Raw genomic sequence first — 25777 nt, 5'->3', positions numbered from 1 at the left:
AATGTGAACAATGTCCTTTTGATGTCTGAGTTCTGGATGAGTGTCCTGCTTCTTATCTGCTTTTCCTCTCCGGTTCGGCCCAGAACAAAAAGGCCATGAGCCAAATAAGGAGACAGGCTTCATATTGCCAAAACCAAAACATCACACTGAGCTTTTGAGAAGTGGACTTGAGTGAGGGGAGGGGGGGGGGGGCAAAGCTAGCTGTGGAGTAACCATGGCGGGGAGTGGCAGAAGGGGTAAAGGGTGGGAGAGGGCTGTCACCGGGGACCGGGGCTGTCTCAAAACCTCCAGTCAAGTTTAAATCCCATAGAGCTCGATAGCCACTCTCACTTTGCATCCTCCTCTCCTGTGCTCCCTCGCTCTGAGCTCCCCTCTCTGTCTCCCTCTCCTCCTCTCTTCATCTGCCACTCGCCCTCCCCGTTAACTTTGTGAGGGCTCCTGTGAGCGCTTTCTCCTCTCAGCATCTGCAACGGCTTCTCACCCAGAAGAAATAAAAGTTTTTTTCTGCAAGACGCCCGAGACCCGACCGTTGCCATGGAGGCCATCAAGAAGAAGATGCAGATGCTGAAGTTGGACAAGGAGAACGCCATTGACAGGGCGGAACAGGCCGAGTCGGACAAAAAGGCAGCAGAGGATAAATGCAAGCTGGTGAGTGGGAATGATGGGTTCATAGGAAACCACAGGAAGATGGATTGTGATTGTGAGTGACAGAGCAGAAACTTTCCTTGTACTGAATGAGGAGTTAGATGGGAAGTCAATCAAAAGTATGACATTCATACATAAGGAAATATAGATTATATTGATACCATACATGGAAATTCAACAGCAGCAAAAACAAGAACAGATACAAAGTGTAAAATAGTGCACATGAAAAGGACTTGATACAGTATGCACCTACTATGTACAAAATGAGGAACTGAAATGCAATGTATTAATATAATATACAGTTTACTAATATAAAGATGTAGCCAAAATATCTATTATATTGTCAATTGATTGATCAATTGATTTAAGCAAATTACAAATTAAAATTAACAAAATTAGTTGTAAAGTTAAATTAATTTAAGTGTTCATATTAATATGCAAGTATATAGGTATATAAACTGTATTCTTAAATCTAATTTGTATGTTCTTAATACTTTGATAATTAGTTACATTGACATCTATGATTCCTTGTTGCTCCAAATCTAATTTAGGTAGATACTTTTGTGAAAACAGCTCCAATGTTGCTATTAATATATATAATAATAACATATAAGTGATATTTGAACAATAACTTGTTCTAAAATGAAATGTAAGTCGCCCAACTCTTTAGCAGACTGTAGAGGGGCTCAGAATGAAATGTCAAGTATTTCCTACAGCACCAAATGCTGAATTACAGAGAGCAGCTGATCCTGAGCCCAGGGGCCTTGTCTTGAAGTGGGCATGAGAAGGTGGAGGACGTCCACAGGGGACAGCAAACAGAATAGCAGAGTGACGACTGCTGGACACATCAGTGAACCAGAGGGATGGTGCTGCAGAGGTCTAAACGCATCATCTACAGCAGCTGTTGTTCTGACTGGAGTAGTCCGAGTTCCCCAGTATCGTTATTTGAATCGAAGTCTGTGCAATCTCAGGAAAAACCTCATACATTCCAAATGTCTACACACCCGTATTTGGCACTGCGTTGCTAGAGCCTCAGGCATCTTCATATGTTGAGGGCCAGCTTAATGAAAGCATACGTGCACCACTTGATACAAGCAAAGTAGAAGCTGGAGACGTAAGAGGATATTTGAGGTTTCCAAATAGAGGCAGTTATTGGACAGTGGGTGGTGGTGTCGTCATCATGGCACTGGGAGAGGAATGCTGGGGAGCTGAAGAGGCTTGGACAAAGCCAGGATCTACATTAAAGCAAGTGGAAAGAATCCTCTCTGTGGAGGCTAATGCCCTAATCATACCCTCAGAGAGCAGATGAAGTGACAGTTGTCACTGGCACCGCACATATGGGCCCTCAGCATGTCTTCTATAACAAGGAGCAGACAGCATGAAATCCTAGAAGATTATGTAGAGCTCTTTAGTTTGTTTGGATGTCAGCGACACACGCACTGGGAAGAGAAGCTCTCTTTGCTATTCTTGGTGCGACAGAGTAAAGTTAGGCTGACGAAAAGGAACTGGAAATTCACCAAACTACATTACACGGAACAGTAGTAACAGACAATACAGCAATAATTAAGGGATTGTGTCACCATTACTATTTCTCAACAACCCCCAGAAACTCACGATGAACAGTTTACTTTACAACTTCTTTCAAATGCCCTGATGATGTATTATTAAACGTATTAGCCACACTAGCTACACTAAAGATGGCAGTGTAAGTTGGTCCAGACTTTAATGTCTCAACATCTATTGGATGGATTTCCATGGAGGATGATTGTAATAACTTTGTTGTGTCAACATTTTAATATGTCCAATATCTGGGTTTTGACCAAACTAGCAATGATTAATATGGTGACCATGGTACATGCTATACCTGCTAACAAAAAAAATGTTAGCATTGGCATTGTGAGCATATTAGCATGCCATTAGCATTTGGCTCGAAGTACCACTTTGTCAAAATACTCTCCTGTCAAATATCCTCAAGCATGACTGTAAACTCTTGCTTAAAGGTTCCGTGTGAAGAATTTAGTGACATCTAGTGGTTAAGTTGCATGTTGCATGTTGTTCCTGAACCAGAAGAGCTGCGGCTGTAACAAATCCACCAACCTCTCTTCAGAATATATTTCAAAGTTTCCTGGCTGATTATTGGAGCTTAACAGTGATGTTTTAATGTCTTCTAAGTTTTTTTGATTCATCTACATTTCAACAACACTCTTGAACTTGCTGGGCCTGACTCTGGCTGTTGAAGCCCTTTGGGTCAGTTACACACTCTCCCAGGAGGTCATACCACCACAGTGAGTGTGGGTGAGGAGTGGGAATGAGAGTGGCCCCATTCTCTCTATTCCAAGTCAGTGAACCATCAAACAAACTGTGAAGCTGCTATTCTGGGGGGAAAAGTTGCATAAGTTTGCTCTACATTAATTATTTACTACCCCCACCCAGCCAAATTCCATCCACCTCAGTTGTATAACATATGTGTACGGCCATATAAGGATACAAATAAGCCAGAGAACCCAGGTTGGAACCTAAGTGCCTCTGGGTTTTTACCAAATCCACTTCACTTGTTATGATCTAATCCAAAACTATTAGCAGAAGAGCATTCCTAACTAATCGTCACCTATCCGGAATTTCTCAAGAATAATAGCAAAATCAAAATCCAGCCTTCGATAAAACAAAAAATACAATAATGTTCCTTCATACTTGCCAGAACCGCTGTTTCCTTTCTAACTGTGTCATTTGAACTGTCTCTCAGCTGGAGGATGAGCTGCTGGCTATGCAGAAGAAGCTGAAGGGAACAGACGACGAGCTGGACAAGTACTCGGAGGCTCTGAAGGATGCTCAGGAGAATCTGGAAATGTCGGAGAAGAAGGCCGGAGACGTGAGTTTAACCACGAAAGATGCCATCTGGCAAGCATTATCCACATTACAGTGGAACACCACAACCGTCTACGTTTCAGTTTCAAGAAGTATCAATAACTAATTTAGATAGACGGAACTAAACTGCTCCCTGACTGAAGATCAGTGAGAGCGGAACATTCAGGTTCAGCACTTTCCCAACAGAATTAGTTAAGAGAATCATTGAATTTAGCTGCAAATACATTGGGTGTTGCTCCTACTAGGTTCTCTATGAGAAAAGGTTGTGTCTGAGTGCATGTGAACGGTTTAGTTTGGCTGTTCTTCGAGGGATGAACAATATGGAGCAAACTGATTAAAACAGTGACATTAACATTAAAATAAAAGTTCTTTGTTCAGTTATAATCAAGGAAACTAACGACACATTCTTTAAAAGGGTTCAGTGATTTCAACAACACAATAGAAATGAAAGAACTCACTTCAAAGGACCTTTGTGCAAAAGGTTTAAAATGATATTGACTTTAAAACCCATTTTTGTTTATTAAACACATTCAGGTATGAGAGAATGTTTATGTCAGAAACAATTCACAGCAAACTCCGACTTTCACACTGCGACCCAACTGTGTCCACAACTTTCCTGCTCCTGCTGAAGTCGACCAAGAGCCCGGAAATGAATCATGAAATGACTTGTTTGTGTCCTCTAACCCAGAGAGTGTTGAGAAACACTGGTGGCTCACTCAGGTCTGGAACTGAACTATTTCTCAAGCACAGACAAAACTTGGCCGGCCTGTAGCCGACCAGGAATCCCAGGAATGCAGCTTAAGCAAACAGAGAACCTCATACTGCAGTGTCTAATGAAATCAATGCTCGGGCCTTTTTGGGGTGGAGATATTACACCCTCCTCCATCTGGACTTAAAGTAAAACCTCAGAAACAATGGTCAAGAACCAATCACCTTTAGAGAGCGTCGTCTTCATTTATTATGTTAATTTACCTAAATAACAAGATCAATTCTCATCTTTTGTGTGATGGAAACAATTCAAAATGTAAACAACATCTCCTTCCTCTATCATATTAGACAGGGAGTTATTAGACATTATTAAAAAGATCCGTTGATCATTTCCTGACTTATTTTTCTGATAATCGATTAACCAGTTATAATGGTTACGCTCAAGTCAGATAGCATCAAATGAGCGCACCCCCACAGTTTATCTCTCGGATGACCAGTGATGGAAGGTGAGATAAAACCTCAGAGATTAAAGGTCAGACGACAAATGATTTCTGCCTCCAGCTCCAGCCGCACGTTTACGCCTGAAGTCAACACCACCTGGACTTTCCCAGCCCCTGAAACAGATGACTGAACAGATCTGCTTTTCGAAAAGTTGCTCCATCACTTTTTCTGATGTGGGATGCTGGTACAGGGCGTGTACGTGGTAAACAAGGACAGACAGAGAAAAAGCAACCAGGCTTTGTTCTGAAAGGTGAGGAGGAGGAGGGAGAAGAGGAGGAGGAGGCAGAATGGGGCGCTGAAGAAATGTGTCTCCACCCAAAGGCTTCAGGCCTTTTCTGCAAACAGACAGATCAATTTACATTCCAGGCCAGTGCAGGTCAACTGCCCCTGATGAAGAGGAGTGCTGGCGGCCCCCCACCTCAACCTGACCTCCATCTCGGAAAAAACCATCAAGAACTTTTGATTTCAGACACTTTTACTTTTCTTTTCTTGTGCACACATGCAGTGGACATGATTTCGTCATAGGCATCTGAATCAGACGGATGATTCAGGCCTCACTCCCTCGGATCTCAAATCAGAGGACAAAAATGCGGCCTGGGCAACACGTTGGATTTGCCATATAAGTCCACAATAGAAAAGGCCAGACAAACACACACACACACACACACACACACACACACACACACACACACAAACACATACACACACACACACACACACAACTCTCTCTCTCTCTCTCACAGACACACACACACCCTTTATCTCTCTCTCTCTCTCTCTCTTTCTCTCTTTCTCTCTTTCTCTCAGACACACTCTTTCTTTCTCTTTCTGTCTCTCTCTCACACACACAGTCTTTGTTTCTGTCTTTTACACACACACACACACAGAGAGACACACACACACACACACAAACACACACACACACACACACACAAGCACACTTCTTTTGTGGAGGAACGGTGCCGTCCCCTCCTAAATCCTGTGATGTCATCTGAAGTCAGGACTCCTCAGGATTGGAGGATGTCGACATAAATTTCCTGAAAACTCCCAACTCCTCTCTCTCTCTCTCTCTCTCTCTCTCTCTCTCTCTCTCTCTCTCTCTCTCTCTCTCTCTCTCTCTCTCTCTCTCTCCCTCCCTCCCTCCTCCCTCCATCCCAACCCTGCACGTCCCTGATTTCCTGCCTGGGAGAGAAGAGAAGCAGGAAAACGCGTTTTCCATTCGGATCTGGCAACTTCTTTTTGTACTTCAGACGCAAATCAGTAACTTTTCCCAAAGTCCCACTCGGCGGACCGCTTCATCACTTCATCCCGTCTTTCCTGGAATTCTCTCTCTCGGAAAAACAAAGCTCAGATCGGGACCATGTTGTCCGTGAAGAAGAAGATCCAGACCCTGCAGCTGCAGATCGATGAAGCGGATGAACGAGCCAATGACGTGCAGAGGGAGCTGGACTCTGAGAAGAAAGAGCGTGAAAAAGTGAGATCAATCCACCCTTCACCCGAGCTGAGCCCTTATTCATTTATTACACCTTAATAGCCACTTCCTCCAGATGTGGATTCAGCGGAATGTGCAAGAAAAAAAGAACAGTCACACAAAGGATTTAGAACTTCTGAAAAGAACCCCCGTTGTGAAAGTATCGAGTTTTATCTTTTATTGTTTTAAACGAGGTCGTTCGAAAGGCTCATGGGAAGTTGAGGCATCACTGCAGACACATTCCTTCTCATACTTTTGTTCGGGTGTGTTATCTAACCTCAACACGCCCCATTTCCAGTGAAACACTGAGAAAAAGCAGCGAGCGCCTCTCTATCACTTCAAAATGGTTGTTTGATAGTTAAAGGATAGTTGGTTGGGAAAGTTTTATAAGTTTGGGCTTTTTTCTCTCTATAGGAAATAGGTTCTTCCTGTTTGTCTCTGCTCCTCTCGCCCTCTGAGCTATTTTGACACAGAACAGGGAGGTGAGGTCCTTCCGCCTCCTCTGCACAGGAAGAAGAGAGCAGACATCTGTGAGATACCAGTGACACAGGAAACAGGGTGGGAGAAGAAACAATATGTTCAACTTAGCTCGGTTTACATTAAAAAAAAAAGTCCAGAGCCTCGATTTAAAGGTTCAGCGTGTAGAATTTAGTGACATCTAGTGGTGAAGTTGCATGTTGCAGCTGAATACGAGATGTTTAGTTTGTCCAGTCTGGGCTACTTTAAAACCATCACTAGGATTATTTTATATTTCTGCCAATAGATCCTCTCACCTAAATCTTACAGACTGGAAATGTAACTGTGTTCAGGTTAAAACTGTCATTCTGTTGGACTTAAAACCAAAAACTATCACTCAGAAGAAATCTAGTACCACCCAAGTCAGATCAAGTCCATTTATATGTAATAGTACACTAAAGGACCAGTGGGTAGGATTTAGTGACATCTGTTGGTGAAGTTGTAAGTTGCAGCTGAACACCCCTCACCTCACCCTCCAATTCGAAGCATTTAGAAGATCCAAACGGTAGCCTTCAGTTGTCAGCTGCCCCTGACCCATACCACGTCTTCCACCAAGTTCTGAGGTAATCTGTCCAGTAGTTTTTTTTTTACATCCGGATAAAGATTTGGTATCATGGAGCCAGTTTTGAATTAGCAGTTCCGACCACCCTTAACAGCAGGTTTTCCTCTTGAGCATGGCTCCAGGCTAACCTTTGACCTGTGACCTTTGTTGCTGTAGGCCGAGGGCGATGTGGCGTCTCTGAACCGCAGGATCCAGCTGGTGGAGGAGGAGCTGGACCGCGCCCAGGAGAGACTGGCCACAGCCCTGCAGAAACTGGAGGAGGCAGAGAAAGCTGCAGATGAGAGCGAAAGGTGACGACCGGTGCCGGCTTCACACCAGTTCACCGTAACTGTGTGAAGCTGAAGCAGAGGAGCGAGCTCAAACAACAAAGAAAAAATGACTCATCATAATGAAAATTATTACCTATCTGTGGTATAGGAGCCACAAATTATAGACCTGCCATCAGTTATAGGATTTGAAAATGATGGTTTAATGGCTGTGGAAGCTATAAATTATATATATATATATATATATATATTTTTTTTAATGTGCATTTTGTCTTCGTCAAAGTGCGCCGCTCTTCAGAAATATTGCTGTTACTCTGCTGATGTTAACCATCACAGGACAACAAAAGTATGCATGAACATAACGTTTAAAAACTGCAGCATCCATTTTAAATTCAGAAAGTCCCACTGTGTGCACTGAAAAATAAAATTAACCTAAAAAAAATAGGTAGCAATTTAAGTTTTCTCAGCTCAAAGTTAACTAGTCGTATTAAAACAAATGCTAACTTTAATTTGAAAACACTTAATTTTGCTGTGTTAGCGGAGTAAAAACTCCAGAGGGGAAGTAAAACCTCATTGGACACATGGTCCATTAAGTGTTAAAGTTCATTTACAATTTTAGCTTCTCTCCCTGTTACGTGTTGTATATCCTGTATATAGACGCTTTACTGAAAAGTCCATAGACCTAAAGGGAAATTACTTTTCTCACCCCGAGCCAGCGATAAAGTGGTCCGACCTTTTTTTCACAGACGTTTGCAGAGCTGTTAGTTCTGAACATATGTATTTTCCCATGAGAAGTCACAAATTCAAAGCTTATGTTGAACAGTGACCTCAGACAGCTCAGAACCACATGGACAGATAAATGGAAAAATACCAAAAAGCTGTCTGGGCAGCTTCAAAGCATCTTCCCAATATTAGGGGCTGAAACAAGGCGGAGGGAGATTTTGAAGAGTCTTAGATGCCATGTTGATTCAGTAATGTCAAGAACCTTGTGGTCCAGTCGAAGCTAAATGCCGTGTGTCTCTCTCGTCTTCAGAGGCATGAAGGTGATTGAAAACAGAGCCATGAAAGACGAGGAGAAGATGGAGATCCAGGAGATGCAACTCAAAGAGGCCAAGCACATTGCTGAGGAGGCCGACCGCAAATATGAGGAGGTACGAAAACACAGATCACATGTTCATTTTCCAGTTGAGTGATGAATCTGAAGTCATTTTGATTTCATGTCTTCTTAATTTCAGGTTGCCCGTAAACTGGTAATCCTGGAGGGTGAGCTGGAGAGAGCAGAGGAGAGGGCAGAGATCTCAGAACTGTAAGCACAAACACATCCATGAGGTTATATGCACATTTGCTGCATCTTATTGCATCATTCGGTTATTACTAAGATTACACACACAACCACCCTAAGACCCATTCAGGGCCAGACACGATTAATGGAGCATGTTTTTCTGTCCGTGCAGGAAATGTGGTGACCTGGAAGAGGAGCTCAAGAACGTCACCAACAACCTCAAATCGCTAGAGGCTCAGTCTGACAAGGTGAGTGCTCTGTTTGAAGGTTCACGTTCTACTCTATCAGCTGCTTGACCCTCAAACAACATCACACAAGAACACTCAGCAGCTGTGGCTCAACTCTCAAACTGTAAAGCTGCTCTCAGACACTTCAGGCACTGAACTCTGGATATTCTCCTGAAATTATCCACAAGGCTGTATGTGAGAAAACAAATGTCCAAGTCAGTTGCTTAGGACAATGTCTGGAGCTTCTGTCACACATGAGAGGAGCAGAACTGGAAAAATAAACATTATATTATATCTCAGGGTGAAAAACAGGTTCCAATCGTGACGCAGACAAAGTAAACTTAGAAAGACGATGAGTTATATAGTCTGCAACCTAAATGCGGAGCGTGGAAAGGTGGAATGTATTGTTTTGGCAATTAAATGACATCCTTCCCATATTTCTCTGTCTCTGTAGTACTCTGAGAAAGAAGACAAATATGAGGAGGAGATAAAAGTCCTCAGCGACAGACTCAAGGAGGTAAGTTCATGTCTGCTCGGACTCAGTTCCTCAGAGAGAAGCTAATCTCTATCTGGATGATTAATACTGTGTTTTCCTTTAAGGCGGAAACCCGTGCAGAGTTTGCAGAAAGGACAGCGGCTAAACTGGAAAAGACCATAGATGACTTAGAAGGTACACGTCATTTGAATTCTTCCTCTCTATCCTGCAATGAGCTGCAGTGTCTCTTCACTCGACCTTTGTTCATATCTTTAATTTTCCTCATCTGTTTCTCTCTTTTTCCTCCTGTTGTCTGTACACCTCTGCCCTTTCCTCTGACTCCGCCTGCTTTCTGTCTGCCCCTCGGCCTGCAGACGAGCTGTACACTCAGAAGCTGAAATACAAGGCTATCAGCGAGGAGCTGGATCATGCCCTCAATGATATGAACACCTTGTAGTTTTTCGGCCTTTGCATCGGCCACAATGAAAAACCACTTTTCCTTTGTATCTCTCGGCCTGATTGGAAACACCTTGTCTCTTCTCTCCCTCTGTTCTCACGGCTCCTTCCTGCTTTTCCATTCAAGTAAAGCTCAATAAAGATGTTTCTATTTTATCCTGTCTTCTGCCTTTTCAATTAAGCTCATCTTTTCCACATCTAATTCGTAAGGTTGTAATACACTTTGTACCTCAGCTGTAAACTCACTTATACGTTTTTTCAATATATAGTTAGTATTTATGGCTACGTTTGAATGTTGTACACATGATATTGCTTTTGCGTTGCCTTATTAACATAAACTGACCTGTCTACTAACAGCCGTTATATTTCATATCTGCTGCTAATTTTTTTATTGCAGAGAAACTATCATCTGCAAAAGAGGAGAACCAAGAAATGCAACAAGTCCTGGACCAAACACTGCAGGAACTGAACAGCTTGTAAAAGGCCGTCAAGGACGTCAAGCAATTTAAAAAAAGCCTATTTTCTACATGCCATCCATTCCCTGTCATTTTACTCTTATTTCTGACTGTTTAAACACTTGTACCCCTTTTTATATATTTATGTTTCCTTTGTGTCTTTTCTCTTTTTTTAAATACGGTTTTGGGTCCATCTGAATTTAGTCGTTGTGCTGGACATTGTGTTAGACCAAACTCTGAGCACAAATAAAGCTGATGACAATGACGATGTGTGATCGTGCGTAGTTCTATGTATGTGTTTGTGTGTTAGTGTGTGTGTGTGTGTGTCCCTCACGCAGTTTCAACATGCAGCCATAAACTGTAACAGGAGAGGCAGCTCACCCTTTATTTACATGTACGAACATGCACAGTGTTTTTGTGAGTGCTCTGCTTAGACAGTGAGCTCCTCACATACAAAGCTACAGATCCTTAACTGTAACAGATCGGCTTCTTTTCTCCATTTAAATGTACAACACATCACTTTATAGAGTTACTGTCAAAGATTAGGCCTAAAGTATATAAAAAAAACCTTAAGTGAACAGTTAAGGCTTTCAACTATTAGTGTATATGAGTTAAATGATAAACTAGTATGATTACAACAATCAATTTTTATTTTGAGTTTGTTATTCACACAGGAACACCACACATGAATTGATGACATAATAAAACCATGGAAACTAATTATCTCCAGATAACAAGACTATAACTAAGTAGTCTGGATAAGTAGAGTAACTAAGGGGGGGGGGGAAGTCTTCATGGTTTAAAGGTTTGAGAAAAAAATGGACCTTCAAGCAATATTGTAAATCTGCAACATGTTATGGAAGTTATCATAATAGTGGGTATCAATTTTAACAGTACAATATGTAGTAGAGTTAAAAATACAAAGTATAGCATTAGCATACATCTGATGCACAATTACAATATGTATTCTTATTATTAGCCTAGTAGCTTATGTAGCCTGTGTATGGGATTTATTACATGGGCTTAAATATATTTATTATATGGGCTTATATATATATAAGCCCATATAATAAATCTAGATAAATATGCGTACATTTGAAATATCAAATGTGAATAAACACGTAAAATAGCAAATAAACTCATACATATACAGAGTTGCTGCAGTAGCTGAGGCTAAAATACATAATGTTTTGGAGCATGTTTAGAAGGACAGTATCTGTATAGTATATTGTAAAAGGTGTAGTAGTGTTAAAGTAGGCGTTGTCGAGGCTACTGGACCAAACCAACTCATAACTTTGCATCACAGTTGGTAGTTAGTAGTTTATAGTAGTTTAAAGTAGAAAGTGGTTAGTTCGTAGTTTACATTAGGCAGTGGTTAGTTTTGAAAACTAACACTTTGGTAGCACTAAAATGGCACTTACTTATAGCACTCTGTAGTTTTGCTTTATTTCGAAGAAATTTTACTGTCTTGATTCTTGTTGTTCTTGGTTTGTACCCTCAGGGTTGAATGCACTTATTGTAAGTCGCTTTGGATAAAAGCGTCAGCTAAATGAAATGTAATGTAATGTAATGTAATGTATAGTATAACGTTTTCAGTAGTTTACAGTAGGAAGCAGTTTACAGTAGTTTTCAGTAGTTAGTAATTTGCTGTAGTTAGTAGTTTACAGTACTTTACATTAGTATTTAGTAGATTAGAGTAGTTTACAGAAATGTGCTGTAGTTTACAGTAGTTAATTGTTTACAGTAGTTTTCAGTAGCTTGTAGTAGTTTACTGTAGTTTACAGTACTTTTTAGTAGTTTGGAGTAGTTTTAAGTGGTTTGCTGTAGTTAACTGTAGTTTTCAGTAATGTACCTTAGTTTACTGTAGTTTTCAGTAGTTTTTAGTAGTTTAGAGTAGTTTAAAGTGGTTTACTGTAGTTTTCAGTAGTTTACTGTAGTTGGGGTGTGAACTCTCAGCTGGTCAGAGATAACCTGCAGGTGAATTCCGCGCCAGCAGGGGGCGTCCTTTCCGTTTCACTCCATCGCTGCCGCGCCGGGCGGGATTTCCGCACTAACATCAAGAATGGCGAAGACGTACGATTATCTGTTCAAATTACTGCTAATCGGTGACTCCGGTGTGGGGAAGACCTGCGTCCTGTTCCGGTTCTCAGAGGACGCCTTCAACTCCACGTTCATCTCCACCATAGGTGAGCCTGAGCCCGGGTCCCTGTGTGTTTACACTGACCCGGGATCCGTCTACTTGCTGGAGCGCTAGCTAGGATGCAGTAGTTTCTCTTTGTCATTTGGTGGATAACGACGCCCTTCCTCTTGTGAAACGAGATGTTATGAACACGATGAAGTGGTTGCTAGTGTGTGTAGTGCTGTGTGTGTGTTCGGGGGGATGTTACTGTAAAAGCAGGGATGTGTGTGTTTTATTATATTTTCATGCCGGGTGCTGCTAAGCTAACAGCTAACACTGACGTCAGCTCTTAGGCCCCGGTTACATCCTGGCACACACCGGAAAGCCTGTTACATATTCCGCTGTAGCTGTGTAATTTAAGCATTATAAACACACCCGTATCATTTTAAACACACATTACTGCTGTATCATACCCACTTAGCTCCCAGTTAAGTTCATTCCCAGTGTTTTAAAGTGGTTTTGTGTTGTGTAGGAGCCGGATGCTAACGAGCTAACGGTATGAATGACATGTACGATCCTCCTTTATCCCTCCAGGCATTGATTTCAAGATCAGGACGATAGAGCTGGACGGGAAGAAGATAAAGTTGCAGATATGGTGAGTTTGAGATGAATGTGTTGTGTCAGTGTTCTTATCTTAAAGTGACGGTCCCCAAAAGACTGGAAATATGATTATTCTGCCTTAAAAAGTCAAAGGCACTATTTAAATGTTCATATTTATATCACTCTGTATGTGTAGCTTCTGTCCTCAGTGGTCAAATCACAGGTTTATGGTGCTAAGATTCAAATGTATTGTAACCTCAGATGGGCCAGAATTCCATATCTAGTGTCTGCTATGACAGTCTGTAGAGAAATGGCCTCACGAACTTCAGAAAATGTCTGGTCATTCTTCACACTTTCTCTTTCACATATGAAGAACCAAACAGGAGGTTATTTTCTTGCTGTTCTCTCACATGGGCTCGATCAGATTTGTTACCCAGACATTTGACTTGTGACGCTGGCAGGAAGAGTTCTGGAGAATGTCGCAACAACTGACTCAGACATTTCTCGCGGCCCCTCTCAATATTTCCAAGAATAGAGCAACTTCCCCTCTGCTAGCTTGCTGAGCAAAATGCACAGAAACCTCCCCTCCCCTCGTGATCTTTCCTGACATTGACCTTTTGCATATTGCATATTTATCGTTCTGCTGATTTCCAGGGACACGGCCGGCCAGGAACGCTTCCGAACAATCACGACTGCCTACTACAGAGGAGCTATGGTGGGTAGCTTCGTGGACCGACACACAAACGCAACACAAATCCACCTTTTTAATAGGAAGCCTCAGCCTCTCCAGCACTACAATCTTGACATTTCTTTTCTTTACAGGGCATCATGCTCGTCTATGACATCACCAACGAGAAGTCTTTTGAAAACATCAAGAACTGGATAAGAAACATAGAGGAGGTATTTACTAGATCAACACAATCTTGTTTATGTGCTTTCTACCTCTTACCTATTCTAAATATCTGATTTGCACCATGTTAAGTGATGTTTTTTATTTCTTTAATCAAGCATGCGTCCTCTGATGTTGAGAAGATGGTCCTCGGCAACAAGTGTGACATCAACGACAAGCGGCAGGTGTCCAAGGACCGGGGGGAGCAGGTGGGGAGTCACAGTATTACATTATCAGAGGGTTGTATTAGATTGTAGTTACTGGTGTTACTTTAAAAAAAAAATGTGTGAACTGTATCGTAAATTTCCTCCGTTTTTCTTTCAGCTTGCATTAGAATTTGGAATCAAGTTCATGGAGACGAGTGCGAAGGCCAACATCAACGTGGAAAACGTAAGTAGTTATAGTCTGTTTTCTTTTGTTTGACAACATGTTGAATAGATGCACAAATGTGACAATATATATTTGCTCTGGTTTTCAGGCGTTTTTGACCCTGGCCCGAGACATCAAATCGAAAATGGACACAAAATTGGTAAGATAAGCTTTTTTTGATCATTTAATGTATTTTAAAAAATGTGAGAAAATGGCAAATATAAGGGTTCCAAAACCAGCCACTTGAAATGCACAGCTCTACTTGACATAGCGGTGACATCTCTATTATTCTGCTGCAGGAGGGAAATGCGCCGCAGGGGAGCAGTCACGGAGTTAAGATCTCCGAGCCTCAGAAAAAAACCAGCTTCTTCCGCTGCAGCCTCCTCTGAGGACCGAGGCCTTCCACAGCGGCGGCCAGCTGGCTGGACATAAATGGACTGTGCTTTGCTTATAGCACTTTCTCCCCATTCCCCCCCTTCTGCCCAACCATGGCCTGTCCTCCCAGTCCACACAAACCATCATCCTCCCAGTGAGTGGAAGACCTCCTCTCCTCTCTTCCTCTTCTGAAAGCTTCCAGTGGTGCATCTCTTCCATTTAAAAGGAGATCTGTTGTCTTCACGAGTCAACCCGCTCGACTGGTGGAGGACTCGACCTGGAGCGATGCCCAGATGTTCCACGGCACCAAAAAAAGACACCTTCTTACTTCTTGTATTAGCCTCTTCTACATTTCATACAGCTGGTATTACGACCGAGAAGGAAAAATCAGATCATTTGTCAAGGTTTAGGGATTATAAATACAAATGTGACATTTAGATCTATTTTTATTAGTGGTTTCCCCTTTTTTATGTGATGAATGTCACCCTGGAGACCGATCGGCTTTGACTCCAGTGAAACAGAGCTGCACAAACCTTCTTCTCATTTCAGCAGTTAAGAATCGAACATCAGTCGAGGATTTGAGAGGAGTTGGTTTGAAAGGCTTTATATCTCCTGCTCTTACTATTGCACAGAGTCCTTGACAGTCAGTTGATGCGACTATAAACTGTCATTTGATTTTAAAACGCATCTGAGTGCAAATGTGATGACACTGGATTGGAGGCGCTTGCTGAATAGTTTGATCCTCTTAAACTTAAAAGTTTGATTAATTCACCACTTGTTGTCTTGATTAGTTGATTGGTTCGGTTGCAAAATAGAAGGTGACTTCTTCATTTGTCTTGTTTTGTCTGAACAACAGTCGAATCCTTCAAAAATGTTCAGTTTACTATTGAAAATTTACCAAAAAACGCACCAAATCCTCACAATTTGGGAAAGTGGAACCAGCAAATTAAGATTTAGACTATTATAATCAGAAGTTATTTGAAATGTATCAATTACTGGCACTCTAAAAAATTATATCTGATCTTCAGGTTTCGCCTTTCATTTGAGTCGCGTGAAGGTTTTGTCGCAGCTCTAACTCGCCCTCAAGCTAAATGACGTCTCTTCTCATTCCGATCAGCAAATATTTTCGCTCTTGAGGTTTCACGCTGTATAACCCCCCCCGAATCCTGCGATCCAAGCCGCTCTCCTCCTTGCACTTTACCAGTAACTCGTGTGATGTGTGTAGTCTGTGCCGAGTGATAGTTTGCAGTACAGCAATACAATTACCTAGTAGAAAAAATATATTTTGATCTGAGGAGTCTCGGTAACAAAAAAAAAATCGGGATACGTCCGAAAATGTAACTGCACCTACTTATAACTGACTTTATCCCCTTTGCGGTTTGACCCACTCTCCTGGTAGAAGTTCACTGAAAAAAAATCCCTCCTCCAGCAGTTCTATATACTTCTATATAAGAGAATCTGTGAGCCTCTCTTTCTATGCTACTGTCCTGCCAAACTAGTTTAAAAGTGATGAGTTGAAGGTGGTCCCCACTAGTGTTATTGTACATGTTTCTGTGCCGTTGTCTTGTTGTGGCCCCGGAGTTAAACAGCTAGGTGGCACCAGAGGCACAGGATGCATCACACCACCCACACTCAAATTGAAACCAGTATTTTATAACCACCACGAGCCACAGTCAACTCGACCTGTGTGATGCAAACGTGTTCCCTCAGCTGCTGTTTAACATCGAGTCTGTTCCTCGTGTTTCCTGCTTGTGTCTAAATCCAGCTCCTGTATGCACAAACACCAATTGGGGGGGTGGGGGTCTGTCTTTTCCTTGCCTGCACCCTTTTTCTCTTTTTGTAATATCAAATAATTTTGGGACCTCGCGACCATTTGTCTTAACCGCCATTACTCAGTCCTGTTGTAGGTGAGCTATGCATCGTGAGCCTTGGACCTGTGCATATGTGTGTGACGTGATTTTCAGACATGTGCGTAAACGTGTAAAGATGAATGTGTGGCTGTTTTTTTTTTTTTTTTTCATTTTAAATCACCGAGCCAAAAAAAAAGAAAAGAAAGCATGACACGTGCAGTGTTTGTAGAAACCTGCGTTGCGACATCGATGAGAGAGAAATTCACCTCGAGTGGTTAAGTAGGAATAATCTGCACGTTGAAATGTAGGCATAGAGCTGTTTTCTCACTTGAGTGAAGCCCTAGCTTTAAGTCGTCCACAGATACAAAGGGAGCTTTCATGGCGCTTTTCAGCCGAAATTATACCTCCCTTCTTTTTTTGATTTTTTGTTTTTAAATCATGTCCTCTTTCTCAATACTCCCATCACCTGTCGTGATAGAACCGTACAAATCCGTTTTTACAGCCGTATTTTCATTCCATTCGTCGTGAAGTACACAGGGAGAGTAATGCAAAACCCTTTTAGAAAAGAGAAATGTGAAAGGAACATTGTAAATATCACATTGAAAAAGAGATCTACTTAAATTGTACTGTACTTTCTAAACACATATGAAAATATATCTACTGTTTGTAGATATATGTGTAATTTTGATTTAATAAAATAAGATTATAAAGCTCAGCCTCCTTGTTTTGGTTTCTTTATTGACTCGGAGGAATGGACACGGGTCAGTTGTAGCTCGACGGCTTTCTTGACAAATTACTCTCATTCTGACATGTTTCTTTTATGCTCTGGTGTATTTGAAAGAAATCTACTGTTGATCATAATTCATGAGCCATATGATGATGGATCGGCCGAGGCCCCAACCTGATGACAGTCCTACCCTCACACCATGACCGGTGTTATTTCTGTATTAAGTACAAAATCCCAAATATTCACAGTGAAGATTAAAGATAAGATGAGTCATAGTTCTTGCTCTGGTTGTGAAATGTAAAAAGTCTGAGGGTTTTTTTTTTGGTTCAAATGTTTTTACAAAAAACACAAACAAGCAAAAACAAAATGCATTAGAAATGTCCTTAAATCCTGATGTGGAAGGTGCTGTGGACAGAAATGAGAGAATTCAGATTTAAACAAAGTTAAAAGCTAAATGCACATAATATCCTGTGGTGCATGGGTGACGGTGGATTACCTGAGGAAGTCCGGGGCTCTAACGATCATGTGCTGGAAGTCCTCCAGCGACAGGCGTCCGTCGTTGTCCAGGTCGCACTCGTCGATCACCTTCTCACACACCATCCTCACCTCGTCCTCCGTCAGCTCGCTGCGGGTCAGCTTGTTCACCGTCTTCTCCAGGTCCGACTTGCAGAGGAAGTCGTCCTTGTTGAAGTCTTGGAGAAGGTAGATTATATATAGAGAGAAATGATCAGTTGATGAATCAATGACAGGAGAGAAAAAAAAGTCTCTGACTCGGATAATCAGTCAGATTTTCTAGATTTCTGTCGACTGTTGATCTAATTTCCTTTTTATCAACTTGGGCTTTGGGATATTGTAATTTTTTACAAGTTTCTGACATTTTTGGGCCAAGCTATTAATCAAGAAGGAATATGACAGAATAATTTATTATGAAAAGAATAAATAGCTACAGTGAAACATCCATCATACATAGGAATATATTAACTCTTGATGAAATAAATGTATCATTAATTAGGCCACTCTAGTTCTCATTAAACTAAAATCTCCCACCCTCATGGGTCTGAGTCCCATAAATACGCCTGATTTCTTTCATCAGGATCCAGGAGTTGATATCTGGGAAATTTTTAGAGATTTCAAAAAAGCGTCTGATCTCCCAATGTTACAATAAATGAAGTCCTGGATCTGATCCACTCACACCGGGATCATCTCCCATCCATCGACCACGTTTTGTTTCATTCAATCGTTTTTTGCATAATCTTGCTGATGAACAAACATAAACTCCTTGCTGGAAGAAATTAGTGTTAACATAACTATTGTTGCTGATATTTGGGAACAAATTTGACTTTTATGATCGTGAGTGAACATATTTTTCTATACTTTATTCTTTCCCATTGTTTCATTTGGCTTCAGGCGCCTGAGCTCCGGCAACTGTGTTTGTACAGTGTGGCACCTTCCTTGATTTCCCTCCTCTGCGGGTCTGAATAATGGATGCAAACTTTCCTTGATCCATGACCACGACAATGTGACTGTAACTTCTTCATCTGTCATCGTTTGTTAATTAGGAGGGGGGGGGCTTTGACAAGCGCTTTGCCTCCATAATGGGCTGGTTAATCATTTATAACAACCCATGCACCATCCGTCATGCTTACAGATCCGTAACTCCTCACCGTGCACCCTCTGTTGACATATGGCTGCACCATATTAAAATGCATGATTCACATGTTTCATATTGTTAAACCCAGAAAAACAGTGGTTCATAGTTAACATTAGTTCCAGGGATTGAAGGGTTTTGTTGGGTATCAGTGGGGCCTGTTTTGCATCAGGACACTTTTTAAATAGTTGTACCATATATTCATAATATGAATTTATCACCTTCCTGTTTGTCATGTGTAAATTCACATCGTCTTAAAGGGTTAGTTCACCCAAAAATTCAAATTCACTCAGCGTTCATATCTGGATAGTGGGAGGATGTGGAGATGTGTTGTCATTCTTTATAAATACAATCTATATGGTGTTAAAAGTGAAGTAAAGCCAGTCTGATTGAATCATTTTCTTCTCAATACTTTTACCATAAATCTTGAAGGCGTAGTAGGCCTTGAGGTCACGTGGAGCCATCTCACTCATGACTGAAAACATGTCCAGAAAGTCTTCCAGCGTCATGTTCCCCTCTCCGTCCTCAGAGAAAGCCTCGGCGATCCTCTGACGGAACGGGTTGTCCTGGACGCAGGGAACATCAAGTTATTACCTCTCCAAAACTTAAAAGTATGGTCACACTTTTGAGAAAAGTGAAAGTCCGTGAGGGAAAGCCGGATCTGGACAGCCCCCTCCCTTCCTCAGCACATGTCAGTGACCTGCGTGTTAACACACCTCTGGACCTTTTATCTCAGTGCGTAAAGAAGCATATAATTGACCCATTGACCACAGAGTGTGTCCTCAGGGACCCACCTGCTTTCTTCAAGTTTAAAGGAGTCGGGTAACATATAACCTCTCATAGAATTCTGTCGATTAGTTGGCCATTAATTATGGATCGGGCACACAGGGGGAGCACGGGTCTGCAGGGTGTGCGCGGACCAGTGGGTCTACCTTCAGCTCTGGCATGCTCCCAATCAGCTCATATGGTAACTTCACATCTGGCTGGCTGGTGTAGTCGAGGGGAACGAGCTGCGGCGCCAGATCCCGATAACGGTAGAAGAGTCTGGGAAACGTTTAGAGAAATCTACTTTCAATATCGAATTATATGAAACCTTGTGTATTCTACAGGTGCAATTCAGTTTAGAAAGATAATCTTAAAAAGTCCTATTCAGCTCGAGGCATTAAAACATGTTGCAATGGTAAAGTCCTGACATGCTTCTCCAATAGCAAGATTTGAAATCCCGTGTGATCTCAGTGGTCACCTGCCCCACAGTAGCACAGGGCTGCTGATACAGTAGTTTAGAGTTACAGGGCAGTACTGTGCAGAACCAAATTCAGCTGAGTCAGGTGTGTTACAGTGAATATGACTGAGTGTTGTTCTGATACGAGTGAAAAAACACCGGAGTCGTCTGCTCACCTGAGGATTTCCTTTCTCGTAAAGTAAGTACAGTCCTGCAAATGCAAACGAGACAGGAGAAACAGGAAAGGGCAAATAAGGTGAGGATGTAGATGTTCTAGTTTGTTTGTGCTTCATTATCTGCTTGATGCAGCGGAGGAAGAAATATTCATATCGTAGAAAAACTCTATGGGAAGCATACATGTGAAATGAATACTTTAAAACACACACCTGATTGGTACAATATACAACATGGGGTCAGTATCTGGAGTTATACTGCACATTTTGACTTAATGATAAATTATTATTATTTCCTCAAAGCCAATCAAAGAGTTAATTTTAACTACTTTATTTTCAAGAGTTGATCATATACATAATTTCATATTACTCATGTCTTAAATGTAGTTGATGTAAATGTAGAGTTAAGAAAGACAAAAAAATGACATACCTCAAATTGTTCTTATGCTAACTAAGTAGAGTAAATTAGTTACTTTACACCAATGACTTGATGTGCGAATATATTAGATCATTAAAAATGTTAAACAACTGATGATTAACTCTAATGCATCTGTCACTAACTGTGTCAGACCATAGTTAACATCATGGTTTGGTTAAGAAACAAAAAACAATATTGAATAAACAAGCACCATCAGAGAAGCTTTGACCTAGTTCATAGTTTCCCTGAAGGATGCATCACTCCAACTAATTTTCTATATGCTTCTAAATAATCCAATCTGTCTTGAACCCTCCTCTGTGTGTTTAACCCTGTTTACAGATGCCAGTAGTTTCAGAGGATGAGTGACACCGACCTGATAGGCGTCGAGCTGCTCCCCTGTGAAGATGGTCTGTTTATTCCCCATGTCTGAGCCCACAGACCACGAGCCTCAGCTCCATTGCTGCTCCAGCATCATCTGCCTCCGGGCGTGTGGATTTGTCAGATATGAAATACCAGGACAAAAGGAAGCCCGGGCCAAAGAGGAGATCAGGTGTCGGGCTGCCACCGGGCCCTTTGGTCCCCATTATAATGGCAGCATTTTGTTGTTTTCTCCATTGTGAGTCGCAGCCTCTTTCACAATGAGCGCTGGCTGTCGTTCAGCATCATGCCAAGTGGTATCAACCCCCTTTAGTGCCACTGTATGGTCAACGCCTCCGTCACCGCTCAGGTTACACTCCTCACAGACAGGGTTTTGTAATGAGCAAAGAGAATTTTGATGAGAGAAAAGTTTAGTTTCATGGCAAAGAACTGAATCCTTGGATATATATATTTATGATGAAATTAGAAACAAGAACAGGGAGTGGTAACTTGTGACTATACCGAGTCTTTGTGGCGCATTTGACACCAGGGATCACAAGTTTCTGTCCCAGAGACTGGAACATCATGTGAGAATTAAAGGAACTACGCTGGTTTGAGTTGTACTTATCAGATAGATTCCTATTTGTTAATATTAACAATGACTCCTCCATGCACCTCAATGATATTTGCCTATAGGACAGCTTTCCTCCACCTGCACGATATAAGGATAATTAGGAACTTCCTGTCTCAGATGGATGCTGGGACACTCGTCCATGCATTTGGTCCCTGTAGACTGGATTACTGTAATTCTTTGTTATCGGGATGTCCCAGTAAGTCTGAGGAAATCCTCCAGTTGATCCAAAAGGCTGCAGCATATTACTCCTAAACTTGAAACGCTTATTTCTGATAAAGCCTATAGTTAGTCCTGGATCAGGTGAGTCCTGAACCATCCCTTAGTTATGCTGCTATAGGTCTAGACAGCTGGGGGGACTCCCATCATGCACTGAGCACAATGGGATGATCAGATGGTTCATAAATATGTGATGGTTCATATTTTCTCTGATATCTAATATCCAGAGCAACATTAGGTGATTGCTGAGTCAAATATGTACAGAAAGACAAATAGACCCACCGCCTGTGGGATGGGAGGAGCAGATAATAGTTCATTAGAGTAAGTTACAATACTGGTTTTAAACTTAGACTAAAGCAAGTGGCGAGAGGGAAATATCAGGAAGTTTACAGCTCTTCCAAAGGTTTGAATCAAGGATTTTTTTTACTGGATTTAAGCGAATGAAAACTACCTTCTACTTCTACTGTCTTCTTCCATTCGATTTTGCCAATTTTCTCCTTTTTCTAACATCTATACCACACTGGATAACTATTGTATTCTTTTGTATAACCCTGGGAAGACTCTTTCTCTTTTCGTCCTCAGTCTGTGAGCGAGATGCCTCTCTGCTGTACGCCGAGCAGCGAGGACATTCTAGTTGACCGAGACAGTGACTCAAGTCTGGAGAACTCTGAGCCCTGGAGTTTGACTGCACTGTCTCTCTGGAAATGTGACTATAATGGTTTTTTCCGGAAAAATGCTTATCTTCTGCTCATTGTGGCTGCTATTGTCCTGGGTGAGTCCGTGTGTTGAATATTGTCAGTTGAAGTTAAAAGTAATATTCTTTGTTAAGTTTCTTTTAATCTCAGTGTTGAATGAATATTGTATTTTCATTTAGCTATGGACCAGGATGAAAAGGAACAGATATCATCACTTGTTCATATTCACTGTATATAACTAATGTTGCTTTAGTGGCCGTTTCATAGCCTGACATGTTGAGCACTGTTCCTTTGACCCTCTTCAAGGTACCTGTCTGGGTTACGCTCTACATGCCTCTAACATGACGGACCTGCAAATCTACTACCTCCTGTTTCCTGGAGAACTGCTGCTGAGAATGTTGCAGATGATGTTCCTTCCTCTCGTCATCTCCAATCTGATCACAGGTTAGAGCCAGACATCTGACCCCAAAGTTCAGCATTTCTCTGTCTCTAAATATTATAAATACGCTCATTATTTTCATAGGGTTTTCTACATATTTCAACCTTACATATTGAACTTTCACATTGTAATAATTCCACTTGAAGTTACACAGTTGTTTTTCTTGTCTTTTTGTCTCAGCCATGTCGTCAGTGGACAAGACGTCCTCGGGGAAAATGGGGCTCTTTGCTTTTTGTTATTACGTGACGACCACTTTCCTGGCTGTGTTCACTGGCATCGTCCTAGTGGTTCTAATCCAGCCAGGGAAATCCCTCACGCCCAACGTGTCCCCTGGTGATACAACGGACTCCATACACCCAGTGGATGCCTTTCTGGATCTGATCAGGTGGGCATCATAAAGCTTTGTCGAATATCTAATCCTTGTTAATCATGGATTTTTTTTTTTACCCTTGTTTTTGTTTGCAGAGATATGTTTCCTACAAATCTGGTGGAGGCCTGTTTCAGAAAGGTGAGGTGATGCTGGTGTGTTTCCTCTCTCTCTCTCTTTTCTTTTCTCGTCACTAATGAGGGTTTTCTTGTCTTTTATTCAGTATAAAACAATTTATTCTGAAATGGAAACTCTCGATGTCAACATGACAGTAAAAAGTAAGCTCCACAAAACCATCTACTTTCTTTGTAAGTTGAACCGTTTTAAGTGGTTATTATCACAACGTGTATAAACATGACTTGATTTGACTTTAGATAACCCAACACCGACCCCAGGCACCATCGACGGGGTCAACATTCTGGGCTTGGGGGTCTTCTGCATCGTCTTTGGCCTCGTTCTGGCCAAAATGGAGGATGAGGCGAAACCTCTGAAGGACTTCTTTGGCTGCCTCAGTAAAGCCATCATGCGTCTGGTTAGTGTCTTCCTCTGGTGAGTAAAATGTGAGGATACGGTATCCAGCTGCACTAAAGTCGCCCTCTACAGTCATTTCTCGTCACTACATCAGATTGTCTGCATCTCACCTCTCTCCCGCAGGTATTACCCGGTAGGAATCTTCTTCTTGGTTGCAGGACAGATTTTGAAGCTGAAGGACCTCAGTGTTTTAGGACCACAGGTTTGCATGTATGCTCTCACTGTGATCACTGGCCTGGCCATCCACTGCTTGTTCACCATGCCGCTCATCTATTTAATTTTCGCACGCAAAAATCCCTTCAAATTCATGGCTAGTCTCCTGGAGGCTCTCACCACCGCCTTAGGGACTTCATCCAGGTGAGATGCACTTCCAGGATCAACAGCTCCATGTTATTACCAGAGAAAGATATAAAGATAAATATGGACGACTCTCAGAAAGTGAAGCCCAATTGTCTTATATTAACTTTTGAATAATGATGTGATCACCATTAAAGTTTATATATCTGTTTTCCCCCCCAGTTATGTGACGCTACCCATCAGCATGAAGTGTCTGGAGAATAATCTGAGGTTGGACAAACGGGTGACGCGCTTCATGATGCCTATAGGTGCCGTCTTGACCATGGATGGAACAGCCCTCTATGAGGCTGTCGCTACCATATTCATAGCCCAGGTTTACAATATGGAACTTGATCTGGGTCAAATCATCATCATCAGGTATGATAATACTGGATCAAATGTTGAAGTATTGATATATTTATAAATATTTGTATTAACTCATCATTAAACTTGAGCATTTGATCTATAATCAATAATTCATATGAATTCATTCAGTATTTGTGTGTTAACTTCACCATGTTTCTTCCATGCTGTTTTATTCACATGTTTATTGGTATATTTGTTCTTATTCATGTCATTTCAGTATGACTGCGACAGTGGCATCTATCGGAGGCTCAGGTATCCCACAGGGCGGCATAGTAACCATGGCGATGGTGCTGTCATCAGTTGGCGTGCCCCTTGAAGGCGTTTCCTATATCATCCCAGTTGACTGGATGATGTAAGTGTGTGTCTGTGCATGTGTGATCAGGACGTGCACAGGACACGTAAAAACCTCACGACATAAATAGAGTCTGAAAATTACACATTAGTTACACATTAGTATTTTGGGGGTTTATACATTTACTGATACTATATTTAACTCATACGTTGTCCTACTCTAACGAGTTTCTATCATGGATACTTCCTGTGTGTCTGTGGACAGGGATCGTTTGAGGACGACCACCAACGTGCTGAGCGACTGTTTCGGTGTGGGAGTCGTGCATCACCAGCTGCAGGCTCCTGCAGAGGACTGGTTGGTGGAGGAAGAGGCAGAGATACCTTTTGACTGACCAACGGTTAAACTTGCTTAATGTTCTTCCTGCAACAAATACGCTTTTTGATTCAGGCACAAATAATGTTCAGGAATATGGCAACGATAGCAACATTTACAACTATCATATTCTGCTTCTTGTTTAGCTGCTTTCTGCTTAGAAACATTGCTGTAAATAGTTAAAAAAATCTACTTCAGGAACATTTTCATGCATAAATGTTGCATGGATCAATTTAAAGGAAGTGAAAACAGTTTTCACTTAGACAACATTCCTAAAAACTCTATCGTGAGGCTTTATTTATTTCAGAAACATTTTCGAAATTCATCAACATTTCTTAAACTGTTGCTTCTAT

General features: G+C 41.6%; 4 protein-coding genes across 8 annotated transcripts; 3 read left to right on the top strand and 1 right to left on the bottom strand.

The window, feature by feature from the left end:
* Window positions 1-351: 351 nt before the first annotated feature.
* LOC133018056 (tropomyosin alpha-1 chain-like) lies at window positions 352-10694 on the top strand. 4 transcript variants are annotated; one of them, XM_061084344.1, is made up of 9 exons: window positions 352-648; window positions 3389-3514; window positions 7425-7558; window positions 8568-8685; window positions 8770-8840; window positions 8989-9064; window positions 9498-9560; window positions 9644-9713; window positions 9893-9995. In XM_061084344.1, exons 1-9 carry the CDS (start codon window positions 535-537, stop codon window positions 9973-9975), a joined length of 855 nt encoding a protein of 284 aa, XP_060940327.1. In that variant the 5' UTR covers window positions 352-534; the 3' UTR covers window positions 9976-9995. The 4 variants fall into 4 exon arrangements, with proteins under 4 accessions (XP_060940327.1, XP_060940325.1, XP_060940328.1 ...); XM_061084342.1 differs by lacking the exon at window positions 9893-9995 and adding an exon at window positions 10372-10694 and having other exon boundaries at window positions 361-648; XM_061084345.1 differs by lacking the exons at window positions 352-648; window positions 3389-3514 and adding an exon at window positions 5868-6193.
* A 1757-nt stretch (window positions 10695-12451) lies between these two features.
* LOC133017727 (ras-related protein Rab-8A) lies at window positions 12452-17346 on the top strand. The gene is made up of 8 exons (XM_061083890.1): window positions 12452-12615; window positions 13143-13203; window positions 13803-13863; window positions 13971-14048; window positions 14157-14246; window positions 14362-14427; window positions 14516-14566; window positions 14706-17346. The coding sequence occupies exons 1-8, from the start codon at window positions 12492-12494 to the stop codon at window positions 14793-14795; spliced, it is 621 nt and encodes a 206-aa protein (XP_060939873.1). The 5' UTR covers window positions 12452-12491; the 3' UTR covers window positions 14796-17346.
* A 395-nt stretch (window positions 17347-17741) lies between these two features.
* Window positions 17742-21243, bottom strand: cib3 (calcium and integrin binding family member 3). Of its 2 annotated transcripts, XM_061085013.1 has the most exons (6): window positions 21193-21243; window positions 20405-20439; window positions 19939-20050; window positions 19425-19572; window positions 17855-18050; window positions 17742-17763 (listed from the first exon to the last, which is right to left on the bottom strand). In XM_061085013.1, exons 1-6 carry the CDS (start codon window positions 21241-21243, stop codon window positions 17742-17744), a joined length of 564 nt encoding a protein of 187 aa, XP_060940996.1. The 2 variants fall into 2 exon arrangements, with proteins under 2 accessions (XP_060940996.1, XP_060940997.1); XM_061085014.1 differs by lacking the exons at window positions 19939-20050; window positions 20405-20439.
* Window positions 21244-22620: 1377 nt separating this feature from the next.
* LOC133018271 (excitatory amino acid transporter 1-like) lies at window positions 22621-25443 on the top strand. The gene is made up of 10 exons (XM_061084592.1): window positions 22621-22798; window positions 23028-23165; window positions 23341-23545; window positions 23626-23668; window positions 23751-23805; window positions 23902-24076; window positions 24182-24415; window positions 24578-24772; window positions 24978-25112; window positions 25317-25443. Exons 1-10 carry the CDS (start codon window positions 22621-22623, stop codon window positions 25441-25443), a joined length of 1485 nt encoding a protein of 494 aa, XP_060940575.1.
* The last annotated feature ends 334 nt before the right edge of the window (window positions 25444-25777 follow it).

This window comes from Limanda limanda, chromosome 13 (assembly GCF_963576545.1).
Source record: "Limanda limanda chromosome 13, fLimLim1.1, whole genome shotgun sequence".
NCBI lineage: Eukaryota > Metazoa > Chordata > Actinopteri > Pleuronectiformes > Pleuronectidae > Limanda > Limanda limanda.
The sequence above is the reverse complement of the archived record's forward strand: the minus strand, read 5'-3'. Positions and strand labels throughout refer to the sequence as shown.

Excerpts from the sequence above, each read along its gene's own strand:
- cib3 (XM_061085013.1), bottom strand. The coding sequence starts at position 21,243 with ATGGGGAATAAACAGACCATCTTCACAGGGGAGCAGCTCGACGCCTAT. Across the intron at positions 19,573-19,938 it reads GGAGCATGCCAGAGCTGAAG|GACAACCCGTTCCGTCAGAG; the intron begins GTAGACCCACTG and ends CCCTGCGTCCAG. Across the intron at positions 17,764-17,854 it reads AGAGCCCCGGACTTCCTCAG|CACCTTCCACATCAGGATTT; the intron begins GTAATCCACCGT and ends TTCTGTCCACAG.
- LOC133017727 (XM_061083890.1), top strand. The coding sequence starts at position 12,492 with ATGGCGAAGACGTACGATTATCTGTTCAAATTACTGCTAATCGGTGAC. Across the intron at positions 12,616-13,142 it reads CACGTTCATCTCCACCATAG|GCATTGATTTCAAGATCAGG; the intron begins GTGAGCCTGAGC and ends TTATCCCTCCAG. Across the intron at positions 13,204-13,802 it reads AAGATAAAGTTGCAGATATG|GGACACGGCCGGCCAGGAAC; the intron begins GTGAGTTTGAGA and ends GCTGATTTCCAG.
- LOC133018056 (XM_061084342.1), top strand. The coding sequence starts at position 535 with ATGGAGGCCATCAAGAAGAAGATGCAGATGCTGAAGTTGGACAAGGAG. Across the intron at positions 8,686-8,769 it reads CCGACCGCAAATATGAGGAG|GTTGCCCGTAAACTGGTAAT; the intron begins GTACGAAAACAC and ends TCTTAATTTCAG. Across the intron at positions 9,561-9,643 it reads TCAGCGACAGACTCAAGGAG|GCGGAAACCCGTGCAGAGTT; the intron begins GTAAGTTCATGT and ends TTTTCCTTTAAG.
- LOC133018271 (XM_061084592.1), top strand. The coding sequence starts at position 22,621 with ATGCCTCTCTGCTGTACGCCGAGCAGCGAGGACATTCTAGTTGACCGA. Across the intron at positions 23,806-23,901 it reads TGTCAACATGACAGTAAAAA|ATAACCCAACACCGACCCCA; the intron begins GTAAGCTCCACA and ends ATTTGACTTTAG. Across the intron at positions 24,077-24,181 it reads CTGGTTAGTGTCTTCCTCTG|GTATTACCCGGTAGGAATCT; the intron begins GTGAGTAAAATG and ends TCTCTCCCGCAG.